General features: G+C 42.8%; 1 protein-coding gene across 5 annotated transcripts; it reads right to left on the reverse strand.

Annotated features, from left to right (window-relative positions):
- Nucleotides 1-1,085: 1,085 nt before the first annotated feature.
- Nucleotides 1,086-17,047, reverse strand: LOC127010189 (serine/arginine repetitive matrix protein 2-like). Of its 5 annotated transcripts, XM_050884074.1 has the most exons (12): nucleotides 16,469-17,041; nucleotides 15,116-15,170; nucleotides 14,036-14,343; nucleotides 12,356-12,537; nucleotides 11,925-12,080; nucleotides 11,088-11,240; nucleotides 9,649-9,840; nucleotides 9,410-9,510; nucleotides 5,058-9,166; nucleotides 4,516-4,637; nucleotides 4,071-4,196; nucleotides 1,086-3,870 (listed from the first exon to the last, which is right to left on the reverse strand). In XM_050884074.1, exons 3-12 carry the CDS (start codon nucleotides 14,301-14,303, stop codon nucleotides 3,757-3,759), a joined length of 5,523 nt encoding a protein of 1,840 aa, XP_050740031.1. In that variant the 5' UTR covers nucleotides 14,304-14,343; nucleotides 15,116-15,170; nucleotides 16,469-17,041; the 3' UTR covers nucleotides 1,086-3,756. The 5 variants fall into 5 exon arrangements, with proteins under 5 accessions (XP_050740031.1, XP_050740042.1, XP_050740036.1 ...); XM_050884085.1 differs by lacking the exon at nucleotides 15,116-15,170 and having other exon boundaries at nucleotides 4,071-4,193; nucleotides 16,469-17,047; XM_050884079.1 differs by lacking the exon at nucleotides 15,116-15,170 and having other exon boundaries at nucleotides 9,649-9,837; nucleotides 16,469-17,045.
- Between the last annotated feature and the right edge of the window lie 1,092 nt (nucleotides 17,048-18,139).

Consider the following 18,139-nt stretch of genomic DNA (forward strand, 5'->3'; position numbering starts at 1 on the left):
ACACTCATCACTACATTCATTCATTCATTCATCTTTGATGCCTGCTCCTAGGAGCTCCCACCAGGGGATGGCCACAGCAGAAGAGTTTCCATCTTTCTCTATCCAGACACTCCATCCTTGCCTGCTCAAAGTTTCTCAAGGATCTTTCACCCCTCTCTCTGACATACTCCTGCACCCTATCTCTCCATTTCACTGGAGGTCATCCTCTAACATTCCCTCCCTCTATCTCACTCACATACACCCTCCTGATCATCTTACTCTCCTCCATTCGCTCCATGTGGCCAAACCACTTTAAAGTCTGTTGCTTTACTTCTTCCACCACTCCACACTTCTTCCCTTCGCCCATGTGACACATTCCAAAATGCTCATACACACTTTCATTACTCATTCCATCCATTCTACTCACACCACATACACTCCTCAAATAACTCATTTCCACTGCCTGCACTCTAAACCTCTTGACTTTCATTCCAGGCCCATGTTTCGCTTGCATATGTGAGGGTTGGTACTATTACTCTATTTCTCAAATCCCTTTATACCTCCATGCTCACACTTCTGCCATTCATGATATGTCCCAAAGACACCACCACCTTTCTTCCTTGCAATGCCCTTTCTCTTGTCTATCCTTCTGTACCACCATGCTTACACATAACTGATCCAAGGTACTTAAACTCATTAACCTCCTTCATTTCTTCACCATTCAAAATTATTTTGCATTCTTTTTCACATTCAATTCCCACTCTATATGGGCACTTCAACTCTGCTCACAAACCATCACTTCACTTCACTACACTTCCAACTTTTACATTCATATCCCCTGACAGAAGTATTCTTTTATCTATAAACTTTTAAATTTCTAATTTCTCTCATAACATCATCTCAGTCTTTCCTTTCTTTCCGTGATCATTCAACAATGCACCTGCACACCCCACACTACATGAAACCTATCTTGCCCGCCACCCACATCATCCTTCAAGTCATATCTTAGCATGCATTTTCTGAGATCCTTCATATCTTCAGTGTCCCTCAGTTATCTTCCTTTCACACTCTAATTTCTGCAGGATTTTTTAAACAAAACTCCAGTAGCTTGACAGACAAAACACTGTTATCACATTATGTACATTTCTTTGTACTACCCCTATATCATATTACAGTTTCATCCATAAAAACTCTGCACATAATATAAGTAGTTAATTTCTAACCACAGAAACATTTCCAATATTGTGCATTTTTCCCCGCATAAGCTATTGCATCAAAATGTTATGAAACATCATCAAAGAAAGACAAACATCTCAAATTCCTAAGAAATACAATGTTATTCTGTGGTGCCAACACACATAACATTATGCAAAATATAGGCTTTTGACTTTAAATAAAACCTATGGCTCCCATCAATTATGACAAAGTAACTGATACAAGGGATGCCATCACTACCAACCTGCCGGAAAATGGCATTTTGAAATGTACTTGTTTGTGTGGCAGCACCAGTGTTGTAAAAAAAGAATAAAACACACACTTCAATTGGTGTAGATACAGCCATGACAATTATTGCTCAAAACAAAACATGTATAAGCAGTTGTCTATATATTTAACTTAAATAAAATCAAGATAATCACTAACGAAGTGAAAGCGATCAACTGAATTTATCTTATGAAATATTAGAAAGCACTGAAACTAGATTAACCCAAGGGCAATGATGAGCTACCTCCCAGACAGTAGGCAGACAGCCTTGCAAGTAAGGCACAACCAAGCTAAGGCACTTCTCCTTTCTCACAAGAAAGTGCATCGTGAATATTTGTTTGTGTCCAGCTGCCTTCTCTTAGACCTTACATTCTAAGTGGTGGTAGTGGAAGGGAAGGTGGAGGCACCCAGCATTTCCAACCTTCATATCTGGACAGGTAACAGGTGTCTTTTCTAGGTCACACAAGAGTCAACATGCTCCATTCTGACAAGTCATAATGCTTGAAAGACTAGTCAATATAAAGGGCCCCACATGGAGAGGAGTAACCAACATTTCTATTTTTTTTAATAAATTTGTAAAGTTTGCATATAAAAGTTGTTACTATAGCTAGGTGCATATTTTTTAAAGCTTGATTAACCCCTTCCCTCTGGCGTCGCCAGAGGAAATGGAAGGGGAATTTAGAGGAGGATTGACCCTTTCCATATTGTGACGCCGATATCTGCATCACAGATGGAAAGGGTTAAAGACAAAACCAATAATTTTAAATGAAAAGAATAATGTTAATATGAACAGTTTGGTTAATTACACTTTTTCATGAGTGGCTTGCACATCAACCAAAACCAATTTAGTATGCTAAAGAAGAGTAACAGATCCTTATGGGGATGCAGTGACTGAGTGGTGAGCGTGCTGGCACGGTGTACAAGAAGAGGCAGGCTCACGTCCCGCCCACTGTGACAAACAAGCTGGCAATTTTCCAGCCATCACTGAAAGGCCTGTGACCACCCACATGCTGGCCTGAAGACTATCTATCAACCCAGACTTTAGATTCTCTCAAAAAGAAGATCAAAGATAAACTCCAGGGGGTAGCATGAGCCAAGCAAGATGGCACCATTATAAACACTTGCCTGCACCACAATAGGCTGGGAGTGACCACCAGGCCCCACCAAGAAAGCCCACCGGCGTCAGAGGCCAAAACGTAAAAACAAGAAATAATTTTTAAAAATTGATATTCAGAAAGTACACCAGTAACTGTTAGAGTGATGATGATCCTGGTTCAGGTCACACCACCTTCCTCCACCCTTTGCCATCCTGACTGACGTGCTGTGCGTAAAATGTACACATAAATATAATTTCATGTAGAGTGGTAGAGGAGAAGGGTAACCAATCACATAGTAATCAGGAGTAACAGACAGGTAACCTTTATGACAATAATGGTAATAATGATTGTAGGAGTCAAAATACTGATATATGACTAACTCAGAACCCTGCTGATTGGTGCTCCCCTTACGCCTCCATGCGGGGCCTCATATGTTGACAAACCGTTAAAAATCAATAAATACATTCACAATAACAAGACTTGCAGACAAACAGTTGATTCATTAATAATAAGGAACCACATATATTATCATCCAGTCTAATATCTTAACAATACTATTTACATACAACAAGGAAAAAAATCCTAAAGAAAAAAACTAGAATGTATATATCTGTTCATCACATAGTAGTTTATATACTTGTCAAATATTTAGAAATGTCTTGTGTTCTAAAAATAAATTTAATAATCTCCAGTTTAATATTATATAATCATTGCTGAGCACATTTCTCATGCTTAATGGAGTGTTAAGAGTCATGAAGTAAAATATCTCGCCCAATAAAATGGGTCGTGTCCATCCACACAACATTCAGCCGTTCATTCCACAGCCTCTCAGGTGCTGGGTGTCAGGAGGTCTTGGCTAGGCAGAGGCTCCAGCTTCATGGCTCTGTGACCTTGTTTAATTACAGGAAATAGTGAATTCTGAGTTTTAAGTTGCTGCTCTTGCCTTGGATGAGCATACAAAGTGAATTCTGTGTGAGATAAAGCTGTCAATCACTAGTATAGCAACAGATAAATACATCTCATTCACATTTACAACATTCTTCAAGCTTATCACCTTACAGACAATGCAATGGATGACAAAGCAAGTCTATTTTTACCATTGTTAAAGTTGTAAATATAAATTTGACTTAAATAATAGTGACTAAGGGAAACAATCTGCTTTGGCATAGGAAAGGAAAAGCATAAACAATATTCACAATTATGGTGGCGGCTGCTGCTTGGCTCGCCGGTGTCTGTACAGCTTCACGTAGCCCTCCACCAAGGTACGCATCTTCTCACTCTCTATAACATCGCCACACTCTGCTGACACAACCTAAGAGGAAAGTTACAAACCTATTACTTCCTCATAGCTGACACCACAAAGCACAATGGAAAGTGTCTCCTCTCAGAGTATGTGTTGGGAAATAAAGTAAAAGGGAGGACTTCAAAATTCATGTGGGTATAGAATCTTTAGGTCACCCCAACAAACCTCACACCCTGAACATAAAGAGAGTTGAAGTTAAGAGAGCTCACCTTGTTGACGCACTTGGCCACGATCTCCTTGTACTCGTCTTTGGTGATGTTCTTGTCCCGGTAGTGCGGGTCCAGCCACCTCTTCACCTCCGTCACCACCTTCAGCTCCAGGGAGGCCTTCAGCTGCTGGAAAGTCATGTTGCACTTTGAAGACTCGATCCTTAATTTTTGTGGGTGGAGAATCTATTAAATACCACTTAGATGAATTGCAGAAATTGTATGGGTGTGGAACCTACACAACTTGTTTGAAAGAGCAATTTGCAATTTAGGATTCTTTTTTTTGTACATGTGGGTGTTCAGAACACCTCTGGAACTAAATTTGATTATTCTTTTGGGAAATCATGTTTCTTTTTATAGGAGTAGCAAACAGTAGACAAAATTTTATATTCCTTTTTTTTTGCCCCGAGTCTGTTTCCTTTGCTGTAGAAAAATCTCAGTGTCCTACCTTTGCATATGAGTCACCAGCCTCCTTCTTCTCCTTCTTGTCCAAGGCGTGACTAGTGGGATGGAGGGACGAGGCAGCCACCGCAGACTGCTTGCTTTCAGTTTTGCTGGTAAGGTCTTTTTCTGGTGACAATAATTGACAAGGGATAAGAAAACAGCACAGAGAACCACAGAAGAACCTCAATTTTCCAGACCCTGATTTAGTGAATGCAGGATTTTCCAAGCAATTTTCAGGGATTCACAACTCCCCTGGCAACCCCTTGCCATGATCACAATAACAAGAGGTTGAAAGGACAAGCACCCAGTTGGTCTGCTTCATCTAGGCAAAATGGTGCTGTAAATCAGACCAGCTGTTATGGAAGCGGTGGCCACTGAGAAATTTGTTTCTACTCAAGACCATTAATTCTATCTCACTTGGAAAATTTGGATTCACAGAGTTTTGGACATCCCTTCTCCCCTTAAGTTAGTTCATGAAATCAAAGGTCCACTGTATTAAATCAATCATGTCTGCATGAAATGGCAAACAGAAAATGAGTACTTTACCTCTCAGATTTTTTTCTTCAGTGCTGGACTTCCTCTCCTTACTGCTGTGAGTCTTCCCTTTGTTATCAGCAGGATCCCTGCTCTTAGTTTTATTGCAGTCCTCCGTGGCAGCCTGAGAGCTTGTCTTGCCTTTCCATGGCTCTTCATTGTGGGTGTCTGCGGCTTCTGTCTTTCTGCGATCAGAGCTGCTGTCATGGTGCTCAGAAGTCGTGGCCTTGGGTGGCTTTTCTGAAACCTTTTTCGGCGTCTCCTGTGCATGCCTCTCTTTCTCTTCTTTATGGCTGTCCGTGGTTTCTTTCCTTTTCTTGGCCTCAGTTTCTCCTTGTGTTGCATCCTCTGATGACTTTTTGTGAGGGGAAGTTTCTTTCTCACATTTTTTATTTTTTTCTCTCTGGGTGTCTGTTGCCTCTTTATTCTTTTTGTGACTGGAATTGCCTCTGGGCAGCTCAGAAGATGTGGAATGGGATGGCTTTTCTGATGGCTTTTTGTGATGAGAACTTTCCTGTTCACCTTTCCTGTCTTTCCTCTTGTGGTTGTCTGAAGGCTCTTTTGAACTCTTGTGTTTCTGCACTCCTGCCTTCGGTGACTCTGGAGTGGGCTTGGACTGTTCCTCTGTTGATAACTTGTGCAGGGAAATTTCCCGGTCAAAACTCCTGTCTTTCCCCGTGTGACTGTCTGTGGTTTCATTTCCATTCCTCTGAACAGACTCTGACTTTGGTGACTCTGAGGAAGTAGAGTTGGGAAGCTTCTCCACTGCCTTCTTCTCATGAGTAGTTCCCTGTTCACTCTTCCTCTCCTTTCCTTTACCACTGCCTGCACTCTCCCTTGCTTTCCTGTGAGCAGAATTACCCTTGAGTGGCAATGACTTGTGTGGCTTCTCTGGTGTTTTTTGTACACTTGTTTCTTTGGACTTCACCTCAGGACTCTCAGCATCATCACTGTCTGAGGTGCTTCCAAAGAGATCCAGGACATGGTCTTTGTTAAGTCCTGTATTCTTTGTTATCTTTCCAGGGCTCTTTGACTTTGTGGCAGTCTTAGGTGGTGAGGAGGTCAACCCTGGAGCCACCACATTTTCCTCCTTTGGGCCTTTATCAAGCACAGTATCACATTTTATTGTTTTCATTTCAGTGTCACTTAATCCATGTGCACCCGTTGTCTTGCCGTGCAGATGCTCATCTTTCTTTTCTTGTGCAACTTTTTGTTTCTCAGGATTTTTTGCTACTACACAACTCTCTTTCACTGGCTTCTTCCTCTCATCCTCGCCAGACTCTGAGCCGGAGATGTCACTGATGTCGCCAAACATATCAATGCTTTTAACTTTCTCTGAAGACTCTTTTTTCTCCTTGTGTTTCTCTGGTGTTCTGGCTGCAAGCCTGGGCATGTGAGAGCTACTTTTAGTTTTCTTGTGGTCTCTTTCTTTTTCTTTACTATCTGAATGTGTTGAGCTGTCTCTCCTCTGAGGAATGAGTGAATGGGACTCCTTTGCAGGGGCTTTTTCTGATGATTTTTCTTTACTCTTTCCACTGGAGGAAGAACCTTGACTAGATGATGGGGATGAGACAGCATCCTTAGACTTGTTATTATGCAGCTTAGCATCAGCCTTTGTTGGCTTGTGACCTTCTGTACTCTTTTTATGAGACTTATCCCATGGACAACTCTTTTCTTTCTTGATTATGCTGTTTCCATCTCTTTTGTCTGGCCTTTGCGTGTCATGAGCTTCGGTTTTTGACTTGTGAGCTTCAGGTTTGGGCTTGAGAACTTCATCACACAACGGATCTCCCCCTTCCTCCTCTCTCCTATCTGGATCTGGCTTGTGTTTTGGTTTCTCTTTGGACGTTTTATTTTTGTTGTCGATTCCTTCAAGAATGCTTTTGCTTCCAGGTAAAAGTCTCTGCAGTGACAATGGAAGTGTTATGGATTTGTCAGACTCACCCGCATCTGATTTCTTAATTACTTTGAAAGGGGAAGGAGAGTCTGTGGAAGAGTCCTCGTCGTCCCAATGAGACAGCTCCACTTCCGGGGTGTAGGGGAGGATCCGCCCTAAGATTCCGGGTATCAACCTTTTCCTCTTCTTCCTCTCCAAATTATTTTCTTCCTTCACAGCACACTCAGCTTCATCTTGCTGTTGCTTCTTGTCGGTGTCCTCACTGCAATCGCCACCAAGGAGAGGATGAGCATCATATCCATTTCTATTTTTCCTCGAGTCTTCAGTTTTGACATCCTTGTGAGGCTTATCCCTTTTGTGTTCTCCCTTACAGCTAGTTTGTACCATATCATCTCCTCTTTTGGCATCCTTGAGCAAATTACCTGAAGTTTCCATCCTCCTGCCATTCACCTTATTCTCATCCATACATCTACTGTTGTCTTCATAGCTACCAGTGGGTTTCTCTTCCTCTCTGTTCATTCCTTTTGTTACATGTCTTTGATCTGCTACACTGCTATTACAATGTATATCACTCACAGCCTGCTTCACATCCCACTCTTTTTTCATCCATCTGGAAGCTTTAGGAGACTCTTCAAGATGCCTGCTTTTGTCCCTTTCATAAACTTCATTTTTGAGAGAGCTTAGTTTATCTTCCACAGGCCTTTCTTTATTAACAGTGTCATCAAACATACTCACTGGTGACTCTGCTGGAGGTTCTTGACATTTGGAGGAAAGCGGAGAAAGTTTGGCATCAGAGACGGAGTCGTATTCTAAAGTATCTCTTTGACTTCCCTGTTGCTTGTCATCTGTTGAGGCTTCCTCCGGCAGTGCTGGGCTCAGGCTCATTCTGTGTGAAGCTCCACTCTCGTTTGATGGCTTGTGGGCATTCCTCCTCCTCCTGGAATCCTCTTGACCTCGGCAGTGGATTTCCCTTGAACTGGAGCCTGCTTCTGACCTCGTTGGTGACCTGGATCTAATAGGTGACCTTGACCGGAGAGGTGACTTTGACCTGAAGGGTGACCTAGACCTGTTTGGAGACCTTGACCTGACAGGTGATCTAGAATAAGACCGTGACCGCCGCGAAGAATGGGACGGCGGACTCTCTCTGTCTGCCCTTGAGGATTTGTAGCTTCTATGGTCTGAGTGGTCCCTGTGATGGTGGTGGCGGTGGTACCCTCTGTCCTCCTTCCTAGACCTGTCATCCTCCTTCCTGGGGTGCTTCTCACTGTCCTCATTTCTGCGAGAATACTTGTCATGTGAATTTAAGTCTCTACTGCTGTCTTTCCCGTTCCTTCCATGCCTCTCCTGACTGCTTGGCTCCCTGCTACTGCTGCCTGATGACTCTGTGTTCCGGCGCTCCCAACGTGACTCACCGGATTGGTTTTGTCTGTGGCCAGAGTCTCTCCAGGGGGGGCTCCTTTGATACCTCGGCCTCTCATCTCGGTGGGAAGGAGGATCTCGGTTTCGGTGGTCGGGATTGAAATTCCTCTGGTTCCTGTACTGATAGGAAGGTCCTTGGCGTTGGTAGGACAGCCTGGGAGGGGATCTACGTCTATCCTCTAAGGGAGAGTAGTGGACAGCACCTGATAGCCTCTCTTCTCTCTGTATCCTTTCTTCCCTGAACACTCTCTCCTCTCTTTGTGTTCTGCGGTTGGGTTCGTATCCCCGCAACGGATGCCCATAACTTGAGTTCCGGGAGTAGGACGAGTGGTGAGCGTAGCGGGAGTGGAAAGGTCCTCTTGGCGGGCTGGAGTGCCTTCGGTCATCTTCCTGGGATGTACTCCTGCTCCCCTCTCCATCTTTTGGCGGGGGTCTCCGTGATGGCAGGGGCTCCGACATCAGGGGGAGCTCTTCCTGCTCTAGACTGAAAGACTCTGCTGCTTCATTTCTCTCACCGTCCTTCTTGAGCTTCCTATCACTGGTTAAAGAGAGCTGCTTGGAGTTGGTGAGGACGATGCTCTGTTTCTCCAGGATGCTGCTCAGTACATCATCCTCCCGTGTCTCCTCTGCCTGGGTGTTGACACGGTTTATAACTGCTGACGATGCTTTTCCTGCATAGCTACTCAGCGGGGTGAAGGCAGAGTCTCGCAGAACCTTGGCAGCGTCGGCCTTCCGCACCACAGGGTTCTTGCTGCTGGACCACCCAGACCCAGTGGCCAGCAGATGATCAGCAAAGTTGTCATCCCTGAGTGAATGCAGACATGTGACCTACCAACTTAAAAGTGGGGTGATGAAAAATATATACAGGTGTATAGATGTAGCATGGATGTGAAAGGAAAAATTATGGAGTTTCATAAAAAATATGGTGAGGTGATTTGCTCAAGTGGTTAAAATGCAAAACTTCTTACTTAACATATTATATCCTAAAATCTTCTCATACATTTGAACAGTACTTGTACAGACAATGAAATGAAAAATTCAAACTCACGTGTCCTCAGAGGGTATGGAAGTGTCGAGGTTTCCAAAGAAAAGGAGACGTTCCTTGCACTGAACAGAAGGTCTTGGGTCATCCAGTTCCCCGCTCTCTATCTGCAGGAAGGAAGATAACAGTGAGAAGGAGAAGGGAGTGAATGGCAATGTTTCAGGGGTATTGTGTACATAAATACATGAAAAGGGAAGAGTTATGGAAGTGCAGCTTCAAAAATAGGAAGAGAATGAAACACATACTCTGCGTTTCCTGCTCTGTCTGCGTCTCTTGCGTTTTTCCCTGCGTTTCCTGATGACCCTCTCCCTGACCCTCTCGGTGGCCCGGGTGCGGGGGATGAGCCGCGGCCGCTGTGAGGAAGACTGTTGCCTGATGCGGCGCCTCCGTGTGCTGCTGGACTCGCCTTCCTGAGGGACTGGCTGGACACTGACCTGCTGCAGAATGTTTCATAATTTTAACTGCCATGATAGATTTTTGTGGTATATTTATCAAAGGATCATAGAAATATCATTTATTTGAAAGTTCTGTTTTTATCGGCATCGCAGACGCCGATCAACATTGTCCATCTTCTTGTTGTTCTTTTCAAGTTGTTTTCCTAGTTTACCCATGCATTGTAGACATGACATTATATAATAACATTTGTTAGCCCTGATAATCCCTACAACATGGCATTATAAACAAAGTCGGTTCTTTTTTTTTTCTTTTTTTTCTTTTTTCCCTGTGGTGCCGGTAGGCCTTCATAGTAGGGCCTGATGGTTGGCCCCAGCCCAACTGACTGGTGATGCCAACACATGCTCCAGGATGCTGGGCATGGGCTCATACCAAACTAAGCCTGCACGTGCATTTCAAATGGAAGAAGTACGCACATGCCTTCTGGGAGGACACCCGGATTTTTGCCAAATTTTACGCGTGTCCTTCCAAGAGGACACCCGAACTGGGAGGGTTAATGTGAAGAAATATCACGTAATGGAAATGGGAAAGAGCGCAGGGAGACCAAAATGGACATATAGAATGGGAGATGGAGAAATATTAAAAGTTCAAGAAGAGAGAGATCTGAGAGTGATAATACAAGAGAATCAACAGTCAGAGTCATATAAATAGGATATTCGGAGATATGTATAGAATGGTAAGAAATAAAGGAATGGCATTCCACTACATGGATAAAGATATGATGAAAAAGATGATTACCACTATGATTAGACCAAAGATGGAATATGCGGAAGAAACATGAAAAAAAACAGAAAGAATACAAAGGATGGCAACGAAGATGGTTCCAGAATTGGAGGGATTGTCATATGAAGAAAGGTTAAAGGAAATGAACCTGAGAACATTGGAACAAAGAAGAGAAAGGGGAGACCTAATACAAAATTATAAATTGTGCAATAAAATGGAAGAAGTAGATAACGAGGAGTTGCTACTAAGAGAAGTAAGAAACACCAGCAACACACGAGGACACAGTAAAAAATTGAGAAAAGGAAGATGCTTAAGAATAAAAAAAAATATAGCTTCCCGCAAAGAAACATAGAGGTTTGGAACAGAGGATGTAATATCAGCGAAAAGTGTGCACAACTTTAAGGAAAAACTGGACAAGTACAGATATGGAGACAGGACCACACGAGCGTAAGCCCAGGCCCTATAAAATTACAACTAGGTAAATACACAAACACACACACAGACTGACCATGGAGGGAATGTTGGCACTGGCACAGACAGGGCAGAACCACTCCTCGACGGGCACCTGCACCAGGGGGGGGTCGAGGCACTCCAGGTGGTAGCCGAGGTCACAGCCATCACACAGCAGCAGCCGCTCCTCCCGGTCACACTCATGGCACACCTGAGAAGAGGGACTCACCTGAAGCAAGACTTTTAGCACAGACGGTAAACAAACAGGCTTTCGCTTAGTGTTGTGATGTTGGTGATAGTGTTGTGATGTTGGCAGTGTGTTGAAGAGGACTGGGCAGCACTAGGCATTGGAGAGGCTGAGGCAATGGACAAAAGTAATTGGAAGCACATCATCAACCATCTGACCTCATGAGAGAGCATGGGACAACCTGACCTCAAATAGAAAATGATGAGGAAGATGAGGATGTTGTGATATTGGTGTAAATGGAGGTTAAATTTGATTAGTTGCAAAGGATCTGCACCGTTACAACTCATGATATGTTAACGTTGTGCAAAAATCAAACAGACCAGTAGAAGATGGCTGAGTAGAAGTACAGTAGACTCTCTATAAAACGCAAGACAGGTATCAAGGAGATTCACGCTGGATGCAACTGTTATTTCAATGGGATTTATTAATGTGGGACTAGTGCAACTTTAGTTATTTATATTTTATTTTTTAAGGAGTTAGCTTAGAGGCACATTATAAGGAAATCCTTGAAAAGAAACATGCTAAATGGAGGTTCTACTATACAGTAATAAAGAGCATTCCAGCTATGACCAATGAATATCTGAGTTTCGTCATTTAACTCTCCAAGCATTTAACCTGAGGAGGACGCATGACAGGGGCAATAAATACCTCACAGTAGGTTGGGTTGTCCGCCTCTGGGAGCAGCACCACCTCCGACTCCTCCTTCTGGACCACCACCTCCCGCTCCACATCCTCCGCCCCCAACCTCACGCGCACCAACACCTTGCTGAATGCCTTGCGGTCTTGAGGGCACGAGGCGTTGGTCTGCAGGGGAAGGAGGAAACTATAATAACTGAACACTGACTCTTACACCTGATTTATTTTAAGGTTGTGTCAGTCTTCATCAACAATACTGTGGTTGAATTGGCTTATCTGACCTGTTTTTCAAGGTGTAGTTGGTTGGTTTTGTCAGGTGTTTTATATCACTTTTTACGGGTGAGTTTGTGATATGACTAAGTACTTAAATCTGTGAAAATACAAAACTTACAGTAGACCTCAGCTTCCTTTCCACTCCCCCACATCTTTGTAGAACAGCATACCTTGGCCCATTCCAGGATGCAGATGAGGCAGAAGGTGTGATCACATGACTCTGGAGACCCAACCTCCCCTCGCATGCGGCCCAGACAGATGGCACAGGTCTCGGCCCCGGGCACCTCACTGCTGCTGTCCGAGTCCGCTGAGTCTCCATCGTCGTCACCTTCAGAAGAAGACGCTGACGAATCTTTTAAAGCGAGGAAGGAATTAGGAAAGGGTGAACGGACACAAGGCTGGGAAAGACGATAGCCAGAAAGGAGAGTGAGAAGGGAACAAGCATAATCAGGGAAATTTGCTGAATGATGCAGAGATAATTGAAGCACAACACCAAAGCAAAGATTATGATCAGGCAAGAGATTATCCAAGCATGAGGGAAAGCATGAAGCTAGGTTTAAGTTTAGACTTGAACAACACAGAATTTATTTGTCATGACTACCAACCTAAACTGCTCAGACAGATTAAACCTAGTATTTCTCCTGCATACATTTAGAAGTATTAATGAGCTTTCAAGGGTTTAAGGTTAAATAACATGGAGAATTTATTTGTCATGACCAACAACCTAAGCTGCTCAGGAAAATTGGGCCTAGTATTTCTATTGCATAATTTTCAGACAAACCATATAAACCCAATCTTTCATTAACTACACAATAAACTGTTTTATAATACATACATAATATGCTACTGCTACTACTAACAACAACAACAATAATAATAATAATAATACAAATTAGACTCGTGACATGAATTTGATATGGAATAATGTAAACATGTCCCACAATGTTATGTATTACAGGTGTTTGTTAGCTGTGTTTCCTGCTATTGTATTGTGTAGCGTGTTATGCATCAACCCTGGTGCCTTGCGCATCAATTACCGTCAGAATCAGGAGAGAATTAGCATTTGTATTGTTGCTGCGACAAAATGTAACAGTTACACATAGCCTGGTAAAAACGACCAAGCTGATTATGAAAATTCATAACTAACGCTATTTTGAGCATTATGAGTGCCTGTTGTGTTTCTTTTTGATCAGATGGTAAAGTTTAAGGAATGGTAGGTAAAATTTAAGTAAGAAGTGGCAGAGGAGGAGGAGACAGAAGAAGAGGAAGAGGGAGAGGAAGCAGAAGCAGAAGAAAAAAGAAAAACAAGGAGAGAAAGAAGACTCAGAAGAAGAAAGGGAGAGGAGAAGACATGGGAAAGAAGAAAAGACGCATTGAAGGAGGTAAAGGCCCAAAGCGAGGTGGCAGCAACAGAGGTAGAAAAGCAGAAGCAGAAGGGCATGGATGGAGGTGGAGAGTGAACCAGAGGAATAGGTGGAGGCAGTGACAGAGGTGAAGGTGGAGGCAGAGGTAGAGGTAAGGTAAGGGAGAAGCAGAGGCAGAAAGGCATGGATGAAGGTGGAGATAAATGCACAGGCAGGCTAAAACAGAGGTAAAGGCGGAGGAACAACAGAGGTGAAGGTGGAAGCAGAGATAGAGGTGAGGTAAAGTAAAGGAGAAGCAGAGGTTGAGGAGGAACCAGAGAAAGAAGCAAAGTAGAGGAAGAAGCAGAGGAAGAAATAGCAGAAGCAGAGGCAGAGGATATAAGTAGGAGAAGCAAAGGCAGAGTAAGCAGCAGAGTCAGAGGAGGATGCAAGAGAAGCCAAAGGAGCAGATGAAAGCATATCACCACTACAAAAAGGGACCATTACCTTCATTCAGAGCAGGTGGTGATGCCTTCTGGACAGGACCCACAGCACCTTCCTCTTCCTCTCCTTCAGAAAACTCAGCACCGACCCCTCGACTACTGACAGGCTGCTGCTTCTCCTGTTCCTCCTCCTCCTCCTCCTCTCCTTCCTCTCCCTCTGAGCTGCTGGACATGGCCTTCCTCTTCTTCGTCAGCTGCCTCCCCCTGCTGGTGGTCGCCTCGCCCTCCCAGGAACATTCACTGGAGGGGCGCTCAGACTCAGAATCAGACATCTTGGATGGCGCTCCTTCTCAGGTATTGTTGATCATTGTTCTGAGGAAGGTCCAAAAAAGGCATCATTGATATGAGGCAAAATTTAGTGTAAAAAGTTTGTTTCCATCTGTCTAAGGCTCTGGTGTCTTTTTACACTCAAGGAACTCCACTTGAGAGGGTTGCCAACTGGCCATGGAGGGAAACTCTTCAGTCCTTCCTGATTATACACTTCCTTTATGCAACATTTATGACCCCCTCCTGCCTTCCTTCATGCATTCCTCCATTCTATCAGTCCAGCCAACCAGTAACTTCCTTACCACCCCTGCCCTCTAATTTGACTCTCATACATTCTCATACATCCTCTAAGAAAATTACCACTTTGTATTCTCAAATGTTCAAACCATCTCAATAAATTTTGCCTTGTGCATTTCACCAATCCACATTCTACTCCTTTTGTTCTCACATCCATAGCACAGCTCATATACATCTCATCAATGCTTATACCATCCCCACTAGCTATCTACTTTCTGATACCCTGTCACCTCACTGGAACTACCCCTAATGTTTTCCGCATCTTTTCACCAAGTGACCACTGAACTAAGGTCCCACACTACAAATGTAAACAAACTGCATGGCCCATGACATACGTGCAAGAAACACAGATACAAGAAAAGTAAATGACTTGGAATCATTATAACTGACACAACAACTCACACTTGAAAATGATGTACAGCACACAAGCATCAATGGATGCAGTTAGCCTCACAAAACTGTTAAATGATACTGATATGGCAGTAAACTCCCGTCAAGTAAGGTGTTACAGAAAGCTTACCTCTAAGGAGGGACCATGCTTACCTCCAATGGGGTAAGCAAGGTCCACTGAAATGCTGAAGTAGGAAAGTCACAATTAAGTCAGCCAAGTCGGTCAGGAAATAGCATCGTGTCATGTTGGTCAAGTGTCAGGCAGGCAAGAACACCAGGTAAGGATCACAGGCTTGGAGAAAGTGGATAGATTAGATTGTCCCATTGGAGCAACAAAAGCAAGGTGCATATAAGAATTAAAGAGGAAATTGGCTAAATATGGATATGCATGCTGAGCTATGAATATACAGGTTGAGCTAAATATGATGTTCAGCTCTGAAACTTCTTCTATTACAAAAATAAACCTAATGGTGTTTATCTACTTTAGAACTATTTACAACCTAACAGACCTTGACATAATGGCTATCAACCTATCACTGCTAAAATAGTAACCCACCAACATGTAACTGAGACAAGAGGCACAGAAGTGTAGTTAAAACTTGACCAAAGGAGGAAAATATGTGCAGGAACCCTGTGAACTGCAACTACTAGATGGACTACAACCAGAACTAGATACACACAACCACAAGGCAAACACAACAACAACTAGATAAGCACAACTAAAAGAACAAAATAAATAACATAAACCACAGCACTGACATATTTGCATCAACTCTTGACCCCGACATGAGCCAACCACAAACCCTGTCAACCACAACCAATTTAACCACAATTACTACGAGAAAACAACTAGGTATACACAGCAACCCGATAAATAACACAAAAACAACCGAATAAATAACAGCAATGACATATGTGTACACCAACTCACAACCACCACCACAACCAGACATACCACAACAACCAAGCAAACACAACCCAATCAACAACCAAAACTCGACAACCACCACCAAAACAACACAATAAATAACATAAATAACAGCACTGACATATTTATACACAAACCCACGACCTCCCCCGCAACACCACATGAGCCAACCACAAACCCTGTCAACCACAAACCCAGTCAACCACAACCAGACAAACACAACAACCACCACCAAAACAACACAAGAAATAACATAAATAACATCAGACATATCTATACACAACTCACGACCCCCCCCCAGCACACGAGCCAACCACAAACCCTGTCAACCATCATCACTAATCCAACCACAACAACCATGCAAACACAACCCAAAAAACAACCAAAACTCGATAAAAAAAACAACCAAAACAACAAAATAAATCACTGCAATGACATATTTACATTAACTTGACCCCCCACACACATGAGCCAACCCGCTGACCTTCCCACCATAAGGCCGCCCCCACACCTGCACCCACACCTGTCCACGCCACACCTGAGGCTAATACTGACCACACTGCTTGCTGGAGGTCACAGGAAGCCCGGACAGGTGTGGAGAATGGCGTAAAAAGGCGCAGGAGGGCGATTTTTGAGGCCACTTTTTCCCCTCCTGCTGGTTCCTATAATGTCTGTCGTCTGCTGTTGGGTTTATAAATGCTTTCTTTTTTTAGTTATCCTCTTATTTTGGGGTTATTTTCCTTTAATTGAGGTCACTATAAGCTGGTAATTCGTTGTTTTATGGGGTTTTTTTATTATTAGTGTTTTCTGCTACGCCATTCACTTATAATTGTCTAATAACTTCAAAATGCTTCCTCTTTTTAGTTATATCTTCTTATTTGGGGTCGTTTTCTTTTATTTCAGGTCACTATAAGCTGGCAATTCGTTGTTTCATGGTTATTTTTTCTTATTATTGTCCTTTCCTTCATTTCTTCTGCGTAGTATTGATGTAGTAGAACTTGTCTGTCCAAAAATTCTTCTTCTTCTTCTTCCCGTTTTATTAGAGGCCGGTCACTATACGTACAGTTAGTATGCCATTCTTTTCTTTATCTCTCTATTTCTCTTCCTGTCCTCTCTTACCACACTCTAAATTCTTCCTTTTTATCTCTCAGCTGGTTTCCGTATATCCTTTTTTTATTGTATTTTCTCTCTTTCTCTTCCTGTCCTCCCTCACTATACTCATGATCTTCCTCTTTGGTCTTCATTTTCTCCCTTTTCTTGGCAGCTTCATCTCCAGCATCCTTAATTAAATTCCTGCTCAGCATCATATCAGCATCTCTTCATCTCCGCACGTGTCATATCCTTATCTCACATATAATGACGTCTCCTGATTAATTGATTGATTGATAGTTTATTGTTGCAGGTAATATATCTTTATCAAATCTGCACCTAATTTTCTCAATTAAATAATATCCTAACCCCACTCAAATAACATCTCCAGCATCCTTCTTTCTCACGATGTATGGCCTCCTTTCCTTTCCTTTCTTTCCCTCTTTCCTTCTTATATTTTCCTTTCTCGATCTCCCTCCTTTCATCTCTCATCTCATCTCAATATTTAACTCCGCACGTGTAAGTTATCTCTGTTTTGACGTCTCAGCCTTATCAACTAAATCTGTATACCCATTATCAATTATATAACAACCCAAACCCATTTAATAGCAGGAATTCGTGTAACAGTACAAAGGTACTTATATATATACTATCTCAGTCTCCCAGAAAAGGAATATTGTACAACTTTTATACGAAAAAAACAAAAAAAGATTCAGTACCGGTAAATCTTAAGCACCAATTAATTGTCGAGATTAATATATAGAGGTGTATATAGCTAGTGGGTGTGCGGTAAATCATGCATGAAGAAAAATTCCGGTGATAATTTATATATCGATAATGGAGGAAAAATATATGAGATGGAGGCGATCACTGCAGGAGGGACACGTGTATAAATAGCAATGGAGGACGTGTACCGTACTCTATAACCTTCTACAGGTGCTCGGGGTGAAGCATAGAATTAAGTTAATTTATGCACACGTTTTGCGGCAGTTCAGACCATTGCCTCAACCTAGACACCATTTCTGTACTACTTTTTCTCTAATCAATCTCATACTGTGATTGGTATTATAAGACTCTTTCCCTTAATTTTTCACATCAACTATTTCTAAAGGTCAAAGATGGGGTCAATTGGGTTCT

This window comes from Eriocheir sinensis, chromosome 4 (genome assembly GCF_024679095.1).
Source record: "Eriocheir sinensis breed Jianghai 21 chromosome 4, ASM2467909v1, whole genome shotgun sequence".
NCBI classification, from domain to species: Eukaryota; Metazoa; Arthropoda; class Malacostraca; order Decapoda; family Varunidae; genus Eriocheir; species Eriocheir sinensis.

Coding starts and splice junctions, on each gene's coding strand:
- LOC127010189 (XM_050884074.1), bottom strand. CDS start 14,303: ATGTCTGATTCTGAGTCTGAGCGCCCCTCCAGTGAATGTTCCTGGGAG. Junction 12,538..14,035: donor ACCACCTGCTCTGAATGAAG/GTAATGGTCCCT, acceptor TCGCTTTAAAAG/ATTCGTCAGCGTCTTCTTCT. Junction 3,871..4,070: donor TGGCCAAGTGCGTCAACAAG/GTGAGCTCTCTT, acceptor CTTTCCTCTTAG/GTTGTGTCAGCAGAGTGTGG.